Source organism: Lepus europaeus, chromosome 4 (assembly GCF_033115175.1).
Source record: "Lepus europaeus isolate LE1 chromosome 4, mLepTim1.pri, whole genome shotgun sequence".
NCBI classification, from domain to species: domain Eukaryota; kingdom Metazoa; phylum Chordata; class Mammalia; order Lagomorpha; family Leporidae; genus Lepus; species Lepus europaeus.
In genome coordinates, this window is record NC_084830.1 from 141,007,650 (window position 1) to 141,019,701 (window position 12,052).

Sequence of the window (12,052 nt, forward strand, 5' to 3'; positions counted from 1 at the left end):
ACACTGACAGTACATTACCAATGCATCTGTTCATCATTTCAGAGAAATAATTGTGAAAGTCAAAGCTAATAAACCAGGTAACATAAAATCTAAGCACACCTGCATCCCATTTTGAAGTACCTGAGCTCAACACCCATGCTCTGGCTCCTGACTCCAGCATCCTGGTAATAAGACCCTGGGAGGTAGCAGTGATGTTCAAGTAATTGTGTCCCTACCACCCACTGTGAGAGACCTGAATTGAGTTTCCATCTAGTAGCTTCAGTCTGGCCCAACATAGAGCACAAATCATCAGATCTCTCTACCTCTCAAATATATATTAAAAGGAAAATAAGAAGCATTCTTACCAAATATTTCAGAAAGCTCTTGTGGGTAAGGGGATATAAACATCAAACTGTGCTGGGAAGTCAGAGGTGACAACGCCAGGCAAAGGTGGTCCTCTCCACAGGAACCAGGGCTATGCCAGCCCATCCCTACCTCTGCTACCACTTTCACCCTTTGTTGTCAACAGCTCACAGGCTGGAAAATTAACATTTAAGTTCAGGGCCGGCGCCAGGGCTCACTAGGCTAATCCTCCACCTGCGGCACCGGCACCCCGGGTTCTAGTCCGGTTGGGGTGCTGGTTCTGTCCAAGTTGCTCCTCTTCCAGTCCAGCTCTCTGCTGTGGCCCGGGAAGGCAGTGGAGGATGGCCCGAGTGCTTGGGTCCTGTACCCGCATGGGAGACCAGGAGGAAGCGCCTGGCTCCTGGCTTCGGATTGGCGCAGCACGCCAGCCGTAGCGGCCATTTGGGGAGTGAACCAACGGAAGGAAGACCTGTCTCTCTGTCTCTCTCTCTCACTAACTCTGCCTGTCAAAAAAATTAAAAAAACAAAAACATTGAAGTTCAAGAGAGAAACTCTAAGAACTGTGGATGGTATTTGGACGTGGGGCCTTCAGGAGGGCACTAGAATTAAATGAGATCATAAGGGTAACGGTCATGCAAAGTTTTTCAATAATACATATTTTTTGAACTTTTTGAAGACACTTCTTTTATTATGCATCAAAATAAACTTACCTTTTAATTCCGTTTTACACAAACTTTTTTGAAGTACCTATGTACTGTTTTTGTGAAGATTAAGTGAACTTATGTTTCCCTGTTTTAAAGATTAATTTATTTGAAAGGCTGAGTTACAAAGAAAGGGAGGGAGGGAAGGAAAGACAGAAATCTTCTGTCCACTAGTTCACTCCCCAAATGGTTGCCAATGGCCAGAGCTGGGCAAGTCCAAACCCAGGAGCCAGGAGTTTCTTCTCCAGGTCTCCCACGCAGGTGCAGGGGCCCAAGTACGTGAGTCATCTTCTGCTGCTCTCCCAAGTGCATTAGCAGTGAGCTAGGTCAAAAGTGAAACAGTTGGTGCTGGTGCTGTGGCATAGTGGTTAAGGCCACTACCAGCAGTGCTGGCATCCCACATGGGACTGGTTCAAGACCTGGATGCTCCACTTCACATCCAGCTCTCTGCTATGGCCTAGGAAAGCAGTAGAAGACAGCCCAAGTCCCTGGGCCCCTGCACTCACATGGGAGATCTGGTGAAGAAGTCCCTGGCTCCTGGGTTTGGACTTGCCCAGCTCTGGCCATTGCAGCCATTTTGGGAGTGAACCAGAGGATGGAAGACCTCTCTTTCTCTCTGTCTCTCCTTTCTCTCTCTGTTTAACTCTTTCAAATAAATAAATCTTTAAAAAAAAAAAAAAAAAAGTGAAACAGCTGAGACTCAAATAGGCACCCAGAGTGGGATGCCGACACTGCAGGCAGCTGCTTTACCCACCACACTCCAGTACCAGTCCCACGACCTTATTTTATAAAGTGGTTATAACACTGTTTGGCATATAGTACGTTATTTAAGCCACCCACTATTATTTTTGGTCAAATTATCATCATCCCACACTGTATTCCAGCAAAACTTCATAAAAACAAATCAGTACATTCTAGAGAGCCTGCAGACCTTAGGAAGTTTTCCTTTAATGGATGGCTTCTGTTTTAATGACTCAAGGCAGGCAAGGAAACCAGTACACACATCACACTTTAAAAGACCACTCTTGCGCTATGGCTCAGCGGGGTTAACACCCTGGCCTAAAGTGCCAGCATCCCATATGGGCCCTGGTTCGAGACCCAGCTGCTCCACTTCCAATCCAGCTTTCTGCTACGGCCTGAGATAGCAGTGGAAAATGGCCCCAAGACCTTGGGCCCCTGCACCCACGTGGGAGACCCAGAAGAGGCTCCTGGCTCCTGCCTTCGGATCGGCGCAGTTCAGCGTTGCGGCCAACTGGGGAATGAACCAACAGATGGAAGACCTCTCTCTCTCTCTCTGTCTCGCTCTCGCTCTCTACCTCTACCTCTCTCTGTGTAACTCTTTCAAATAAATAAATAAATCTTTTACAAAAAAAAAAAAAAAAAAACCACTGCTCTTGAGGAAAAAATCCTTTCCAGGACTAGGGACACCTACAAAGGGTGGCTCAGAGAGAAGGCAAATGTCATGGAACACGCCTGGGGAAAGAAAAAGTCAGCACTGAAAACAGCCCCAGGGGGCCGGCGCCGTGGCTCACTTGGCTAATCCTCCAACTGCAGCGCTGGCATCCCATATGGGCGCTGGGTTCTAGTCCCAGTTGCTCCTCTTCCAGGCCAGCTCTCTGCTGTGGCCGGGAGAGCAGTGGAGGATGGCCCAAGTGCTTGGGCCCTGCACCTGCATGGGAGACCAGGAGGAAGCACCTGGCCCCTGACTTCAGATCAGTGTAGCTCCAGCCGTGGCGGCCACTTGGAGGGTGAACCAATGGAAGGAAGACCTTTCTCTCTGTCTCTCTCTCTGTGGAAGGAAGGACGGAAGGATGGAAGGACGGAAGGACGGAAGGAAGGAAGGACGGAAGGAAGGAAGGAAGGAAGGAAGGGAGGGAGGGAGGGAGGGAGGGAAAGAGAGAGAGAAAGAGAAGAGAGATAGAAAGAGAGGGAGAAAGAGAGAAAGAGAGAGAGAGAAAAAGAGAGAGAGAGAGAAAGAGAGAGAGAAAGAGACGAGAGAAAGAGAGAGAGAAAGAAAGAGAGAGAAAGAGAGAGAGAAAGAGAGAGAGAAAGAGAGAGAGAAAGAGAGAAAGAGAGAGAGAAAGAGAGAAAGAGAAAGAGAGAAAGAGAGAAAGAGAGAGAGAGAAAAAGAGAGAGAGAAAGAGAGAGAGAAAGAGACGAGAGAAAGAGAGAGAGAAAGAAAGAGAGAGAAAGAGAGAGAGAAAGAGAGAGAGAAAGAGAGAGAGAGAGAGAGAAAGAGAGAGAGAAAGAGAGAAAGAGAAAGAGAGAAAGAGAGAAAGAGAGAAAGAGAGAAAGAGAGAAAGAGAGAAAGAAGAGAGAAGAAAGAAAAGAAAGAAAGAAAGAAAGAAAGAAAGAAAGAAAGAAAGAAAGAAAGAAAGAAAGAAAGAAAAACAGCCCCAGAGGCTAAGTAGATAGCAGTGAAGAAATTCCACCAAAAACAGTGTGGAGAAGCAGGACTAGAAACTAAAGGAGGTAATGGGCAAAGTGAAGTTTCTACCAGGCCAGGCCCTTAGTATTAAGTGAATATATGCATCAAGGCCATGTCCTGCAAAAGGCCATCTTTCACCAGGATCCCACACTCAGTCTTATCTTTTTGGGAGCTAATACTAAAGTTTAAAGAATCAGGCAAGGGGCCAGCACTGTGTGCAGCGGGTTAACACCCTGGCCTGAAGTGCCGGCTTCCCATATGGGTGCCAGTTTGAGACCCGGCTGCTCCACTTCCTGTCGCCTGGGATAGCAGTAGTCCTTGGGCCCCTGCACCCACGTGGGAGACCTAGAAGAAGCTCCTGGTTTCGGATCGCTGCAGATCGCTGCAGCCCCAGCCGTTGCGGCCAACTGGGGAGTGAACCATCGGATGGAAGACCTCTCTCTCTCTCTCTCTCTCTCTCTCTCTCTCTCTCTGCGTAACTCTGACTTTCAAATAAATAAATAAATCTTTAAAAAAAAAAAAAGAATCAGGCAAACTGTAAATGATTATGACACACTAATATTCTCCTTTTCTTGGATTTATAATCACTCAAGATCCCAAAAGAAAGGGAAAAAAGGACAATAAAATCAAACCAAGTCATTCAAAGACGACGTGGGGCCCTGCTGAAAAGGTCTCAGCAAAGCAGAGGGGAGTCACTCTGGCCTGGACAGACAGGAGCAAGCAGCGATCACCAGACAATCAGAGCCCAGGGAGCACTGCTGTTCACAGCAGCTTTGACTTTTAGCACCCAGGGTAACCAGCAGGGAGGAAGTGTGGGACCAACACCCAGCCTCACTCTTCTGACCTCCGGCTGCCGTTCACACAAGCCAAACTCAACCAGCAACCAGAGGGCAAAGGGGCCCATGGATGTCGCCCAAAGAGGTTAGGTTCTTGGGGCAAAGAAAACAGATACAGAGGGGCAAACAGAAGATTGTCCAGCATGTATACATGCAATAACTCCACGATTTTTGTGACATCTTATTTTAGAATTGCTTCACAATTACCTCTCTATTTTGCTATACATCAGGGATTAAGTACAAGGATTATTAATGGATTCATGGCACAGAGAAAACTCAGCATTATTTCCCAGGAAGTATCACCAATACTGTACAAAATCCAGAACTGCTGTTATGTTTCATGTCAAGAACACCACCTACTGTGGCTAGCACTGTGGCATAGCAAGTAAGGCCGCTGCCTGCAGTACTGGCATCCCATATGGGCAGCAGTTCACATCCCAGCTGCTCCACTTCTGATCCAGCTCTCTGCTGTGGCCTAGGAAAGCAGTGTAAGATGGCTCCTGCATCCACATGGGAGACCTGGAAGAAGCTCCTGGCTCCTAGTTTCAGATCGGCACAGCTCTGGCCACTGCGGCCAATTGGGGACTGAACCAGCAGATGGAAAACCTCTCTCTCTGCCTCTTCTCTCTGTGTAACTCTGACTTTCAAATAAATAAATAAATCTTTTAAAAAAAAAAAAAAGAAAAACACCATCTACTGACTTATTCTACCATTTTGCAAAGATGCACAGCATTAAGTGGCAACCTAAATGTTCTTACTGTACCTAAATAATACTAAGTCATCATAAACCAAGATAATACTGACTTTAAGACAGTAGGACTATTCAAAGTGGTTTTTTTAAACCTAACTCCATATTTATGTTACTGATTCAAATGAGAATTTATGTCAACAACACTAAATAAAATATGAAAATAAAATATGAACAGAATTTGGCCAGTTTGCCATATTTACACAGTTACCATTGTATTAAACAATTTCTTCTCAGGATCAGTTAGCACAAGCAAAAAGGGGAGCAGGGGGAACTAACAATGCATGTGATAGGAGATTAAGCAAACATAAAAATAAATGATGTGGGGCTGGCACGGTGGCACACCAGGTAAAGCCACCACCAGCAGTGCCAGCATCCCATATGGCGCCAGTTTGAGACCCAGCTAGCTGCTCCATTTTCAATCCACCTCTCTGCTATGGCCTGAAAAAGCAGCAAAAGATGACCCAAGTGCTTGGGCCCCTGCGCTTAAGTGGGAGACTTGAAGCTCCTGGCTTCGGAATGGCCCAGCTCCAACCACTGTGGCTATTTTGGGAGTGAACCAGCACGTGTAAGATCTCTCTACCTCTGCCTCCCTGTAACTCTTTCAAATAAATAAATAAATCTTTAAAAAAAAAATGATAAAAGCACATTGAGCCCAAGCTAACTGAATTCTCAGGGAGTACACCAAATTTAGCCGCATCATCATTTATAATCTTAACTACAGAAATGTAAAGCCAGGATTTCATATGTAAAGAGTTAGTCCAATCACATCTAATGACTTAGAAAGTGAACAATAAGTTACTCTTCACCAAGCGCCCACCGCATACAGCTTTCTTCCTGTCTGGCACTGTATTAAGTACCCCACACATAACTGAATTTAATTCCTGCAACCCTGTGTCATATTTTATACAAATCTACATATATCCAAATGACTGAGAAGTATCCAATGCTGAGGCTGTCATATATCATATATTTACTTTCCCAGAATGAAAAAAAACCCTATACCAGTCATAGCAGGCTGCTTACCCAAATGGACCCCCCGCTGTGCCCACCCTCCCCACCCAATGTCCTCCTCTTGTCAGAGAGGTGGGGAATATTCTTGGCCTCAGGAGGGAGGCCCTTATCCCAGGAGCAGAAGGCTAACTCTCCTGACTAAGCCTCGTTCAGGCATGGTAACTCCTCTTGTCTTGCCAATGTAAGTGAAGAACAGGCCCGGCGCATAGCACAGATGTAGAGCAGTCTGCTATGGGCTGCTAGACTACTTATGGAGAGAGACATATGGAAGACACAGTCCTCTTCTTCCTCATCAGACATACCGAAGTGTGCAGCCTCAGAGTCAGTCAATCCAAGATGGCAGCGTTGAAAATGTCAAGAACCTTGATCCTTGATGATACTGCACAGTCCTTAAACTTAACAATGCTGAAGTCACTTAACCTAATCTGGGACATCTAGTTAGTGAGAAAATGAATTCCCATAGCTCAAGTGGTTTGGGAGTTGGATATTCTATGAACTACAGTGGAAAGTATCTTAACTCACACAGATATACTAACAACAATAAAAACTCATCTTTTCAGGGCTTTTTTTAAAATTAAGAATTAAGAAGTAGACATGGTGGCACACTGAGTTAAAAGCCATCATTTGAGATCCCACATTCCAAATCAGAGTGCAGTTCAAGTTCTAGCTACTCCATGCTTCCTATTCAGCTTTCAGCTGATGCACCTGAGAAGCAATAGGTGATGGCCCACGTAGTTCGGTTCCTGCCACACACATGAAAGACAGGATGGAGTTCCTGGCTCCCGGATTCAGCCTAGCCTACCCCTGGTTTCTGCAGGCATTTGGGAAATAAACCAGCAAATGTCGCTCTCTTTCCTTATCTATCACTCTTTCAAATAAAATTTTTTAAAACCAGTAAGACTTAACAGCACACTGAAGGACTGAACAGGACTGAAGACGTTACAAGCAGCTGGATGGCAATGAAAGCACCATCTGGGCAGAACGCACACCCAAGACACACAGCGTCCAAGAGGAAGGGCAAGGAAACGTGCTGAAGACCCCACCAGCAACAACGCCAAAGGCTATCAGAGCTTGGAAAAGTAAGAACACTGATTCACATGTCACGTAACAGAGACTGCTAGTAGTGATTAGTAAGAGACAAATACAAAAAAGGTGTCAAAACATGAAGCTGGAGAATAGAAAGCTAGAAGTACTTTCTGATACAGAGATAATTCCAATACGTTTTAACCAGTTTAGGCTTTTTAAAAATTTGAATTAAATTCTACCACCAACTCAGGTGAATCCTTGAATGCACATAACAAAGGCCTAGAAGCTTCATCACAAATTTCTGAGTTACTTAAATTATAAATTTCACAAGAATTAAAATAGGAATATAAAATGAATGCAACGTTTTATTAACAGCTTTATTAACACTATTTTATTAACAGCACAATACTGGATAGACACTTCTTTGTTTATTTGTTTTCATCAAACTATATAAGCAGGAAGTAATGGAACCTCCAGAAAACTTAGGCAAAATGGATTTCCCCACTAGAAAATGATATAAACTTCAATACATCCCCAAAACAGGATGGTACCTGTTGTCTTTTGGCTGCCATAATGTTCAGCTTATCCACTTCCGGTTTCAGGGCTTTGTACTGTATTCCTAAGTCTTGTTCATTGCCAGCATTCCTGAGTTTCAAGATACCATCTTCCACCTATAAAATATAATCATCCCAAAACGAAATTCTGAAAAAATTAAGTCTATAGATTAAAAAAAAAAAAAAAAAGTTTGAGAATTGTTTGTTCCTTTTAACATCTACTCAGAAAACAATCCAAACACAAGTCTCTTAATTTTGCATGGCCCTGAAATATGAGCAGCTATTAGACAGCAGCTTTACAGAAGAGGGGAAAGATGCTATTACAGTGGCCTCTCTCAGAGTATATAGCTTAATGTATTCTTAGTTTCTCAACTCTAAAACTCTATTAATTAAACCACTGCAAGAACAGGTAAGTCAAAACAACACATCTGCTCCAAGTTTGTCCTTAGGACCAAAACAACAGGCTCAAGGCAGAACCAGTATCTTGCACATTTGGAAACAAGGAGTTCAGTGGAAACTATACAAAAACATCTCTGGTCCATTTAGATAAACCAAGTTCAAAACCAAACTAAATCCTCACAGACACAGGCCTGTACTTACAACTTTCAGCTGCACAAGTAGTTTGTAGACATCCGCCATGTCAGCCAAGATCAGCAGCCGGGTAACAGCAGAGAGCAAAGCTCGAGCTGCCCGAACCATGTTGCCTCGCTTCACAGAGGAGCAGGGGTCATCCGCGAACTCTCCCGCAGCACTCTTCATCAAGTCACCTGTTTCACAGCATGAGAAATCAAACTCAGCAGGAACACATCTGAATACTGAGTTACGTTTAGAAGCAGAAAGATGGTTAAAACTTGATTATGTTTCAACTACACATTTAATTTGAGGGTTTTCTTTTTTTTATCTGCATTTGTTATAGCTCTCACTTTAAAAAGCACCCTCATTTACTGCTGGTGAAAGCAAAATAATTGGAAAGTGAGTTGGCTCTACATATCAAGAGGCTTAAAAATACTTCTTCCCATTGATCTAATAATACTTCTCTCCAAAAAGGAATAGTACATATATTCTTAAAAAAAAAAAAATCCAAAATCTAAAGAGGAGAAAAAAATGGATCTAATGCAATCTACCCTCACACTCACAGAATGACTCAGAAACATCATCACACCACACTTCACTAACCATCGAAAGCACTCAGTGTGGACAGCCTTAACAGGGACTCACTGAAATGTGAAAACAGAGTTTAGGCAGTGATTTGTTCATATCCCTAATAGTAAAACACTGCCAACAGCTCAAATGATGAACCATAAGCATCATTTGTGAAGCAAATGATGATGCAGTCTACAGCTGGTTTTTATGCAAATATTAGCATATATATGAAAAATGTACAATGTTAAGGCTTAATATGAAACCTAAAGAGAAAAAAGATATTACAAATACATTACTATAATCGGTATTTTTTTAAAAAACATATAAAGACTGGAGTTAAAGACAAACACTGGTTATCATTACATTATACTCTGTCTTTTTATTGTGCACTTTTATAAAAAATTTCTATAATGAACAGTTAGAATGTTTAATAAAAATTAGGCAATAAGCATACAACAGATTTTACCATAGTATTATGAATATTCAACTCATACAACCTGATTTCTGCCTTTCATACAAATAAATAAATCTTAAAAATAAAGGTTTCCTGGAAACTTGCACTATTTATTTTCATTTATTTCTATTAATAACCATTTAGGGTTCCTACAGTCCTTTGACTATGGCTGGCAAGAAATAGAGGGCTGTGTCTTACCCACTGGTTTTACTGACAATGACCATCTACGGATTCCTGAGTGTGCCTGCTTCAGAAAAAAGCCTAAAGGCCACTCACTCACTCATCTATTCTATGAATTTATTTAAAAGGGAAGAAGCCTAGTTATTTTTCAACTGACCTGTCACATTCCTCTCAGTTGTCAACTTTAATTGGGCAAGTTAGATTCACCCTAGATTCATGTATTAATTAGGTTTAGACGCACCATAAGGCACTGAAGAGTAAAGAAGCTCACTGTATTTGTCAGATCAGAAACAACTCACAGGAGCCTGGCGCTGTGGTGTAGTGGGTAAGGTGCTGGCATCCCATATGAGGGCCGATTCAAATCCCTGCTGCTCCACTTCCAAGTCAGCTCTCTGCTACGATCTGGGAAAGCAGTGGAAGATGGCCCAAGTCCTTTGGTCCCTGCACCCATGTGGGAGACTGGGAAGAAGCTCCTGGCTCCTGGTTTTGGATCAGCCCAGCTCTGGCCCCTGCGGCCATTTGGGGAGTGAACCAATGGATGGAAGACCTCTCTCTCTCTCTCTCTGCCTCTCTATAACTCTGCCTTTTAAATAAATCTTTAAAAAAAAAAAAAACTCACAAAAGAGAAACTTAAAAAATTTTTCCTAGCTCCTAGTCTTCTCATATCTTTATGGAAGATAAAGACACAGCAATCACAGCAATTATTAACAATAATATTCTATAGTATTTCAAAAGACAGCTCAGTGCAGAAGTCTGGCCTAGAGGTTAAGACACAGGTTAGGACACTCGCACCCCACATTAGAGTGCCTGAGTGTCCACTCTGGCTCCTAACCCCAACTTCCTGCTAATGCAGACCCTAGGAGGCAGTGGCTGAAGCACTTGGGTTCCTGTTACCCACGTCGAAGACCTGGATCGAGCTCCCAACTTCAGTCCAGCTTAGTACTAGGGAATGAACAGTAGATGAAGGTCTCTCTCCATCTGTTTCTGTCTCTCAGGTAAAAGTTTTAAAAAGACAGAGCTCATTCACTTATTTAACAAATATCTGAGTACTCACCATATATCAAGGATCACATTACGTACTGGTCATTCAGAATACAAGAAACAGCACATGCCCTCACGGAACTCTATGGTGCATGGGTAGACAAGCAAGCTGTGGGGTAGGCGTTCAGCCTAGCAGTTAAGACACTCGTAAGGTAACTGGCAGTGTGGTACAGTGGGTTAAATCATCACCTGTAACTGGGATTCAAGTCCCAGATGCTCTGCTTCAGATCTAGCTCCCTGCTAATGTGTCTGGGAAAGCAGTCAATCATCATCGAAATGCTAGGGTCCCTGCCACTCACAAGGAAAACCTAGATGGAGTTCGAGGCTCCTGTTTTTGGCCTGGTCCAGGGCCAGTTGTTGTGGCATTTGGGGAGGAAACAAGCAAGCGGAAGGTCTCTTTCTGTCTGTCTCTCCTCCTCTCTCTATAATTCTGCATTTCAAAAAAAAAATAAAGTAAAATAAAATAAATCTTAAAAAAAAAAAAAGTCACTAGTAAGGATGCCAGCTTCCACATCCAAGTGCCTGGCTTCAGTTCCCAGCCACTGATCTCAGCTTCCTGCTAACACAGGCCCTGTGAGGCAGCAGGTAACAGTTCAAGTAGTTGGGTTAGTGCCACTAACATGGGAGACCCAGATTAGGTCCTTGGTTTCTAGCCTTAGTCCCTAGTGTACTGTGGCACTTGGGGAGAGAAGCAGCAGATAGGGGCAAAAACACACACTCTGTCTCACAAATTAAGTAAGAGCTGAGTAAGACAAGACACCCATACTGAAAGTCTCAAAAATTAGCCCATATACAATGCAACTAGAATCTAAGAGCTCTGAGAAATCAGCGCAGAAAATAATTTACTTAGGGGAAAAATTTATCTGGAAAGTCTTGCTAAAATGGTTGTCTGCCTTAAACAATATTAATATCGTCTTAACAATGTAAATATTAAACAAGAGTAGGCAAAAAATATCACCCTTACATGGTAAATGGAATCTCACTTATTAATTGAGCAGTTATTATACACTAAAACAAATCCACTGCCACAAACACGAATCTGAGCAATACCAGCCCTGCTTTGAAGTGGTTTAAATCCAGAAAAGAGAAATGTGACCACTGAGAAATGATGTGACACTTCAATACAGACGCTATAAGAAAAGCACAAAGCAGAGGCCAGTATCGTAGCGTGGTAAGTTCAGCCTGCCACCTGCGACACCAGCATCCCATATGGGCAATGGATCAAGAATTAGCTGCTCCAGTTCCAACCCAGCTCCCTGCTCATGCGCTGGGAAACCAGTGGAACATGGGCAAAGTCCTTGGGCCCCTGCACCCACGTGGGAGACCCAGAAAAACCTCCTCACTTTGGACCAGCCCAGCTCTGGCTATTACAGCCATTTCGGGAGTGAAGCAGTGGATGGAAGGTCTCTCTCCCTCTCCCTCTGTGTCATTTCTGTAACTCTGCCTTTCAGATAAATAAAAAATAAATCTTCAAAAAAAAAAAAAAAAAGCACAAAGCACTATGGATTATTATTTTTTTTTTTTAAAGAATAATCTATTTGTGGGGCCAGCGCTGTGGTGCAGGTTGAAGCCCTGGCCTGAAGAG

General features: G+C 43.3%; 1 protein-coding gene across 1 annotated transcript in view; it reads right to left on the reverse strand.

The window, feature by feature from the left end:
• Positions 1 to 12,052, reverse strand: part of CTNNA1 (catenin alpha 1) — a 168,422-nt gene that overhangs the window by 99,233 nt on the left and 57,137 nt on the right. Inside the window, exons 4-5 of the mRNA XM_062189066.1 lie at positions 8,250 to 8,416; positions 7,647 to 7,766 (exon numbers count right to left, since the gene is read on the reverse strand). Coding sequence (XP_062045050.1) covers positions 7,647 to 7,766; positions 8,250 to 8,416 — 287 coding nt within the window. The remainder of the gene's footprint in view (positions 1 to 7,646; positions 7,767 to 8,249; positions 8,417 to 12,052) is intronic.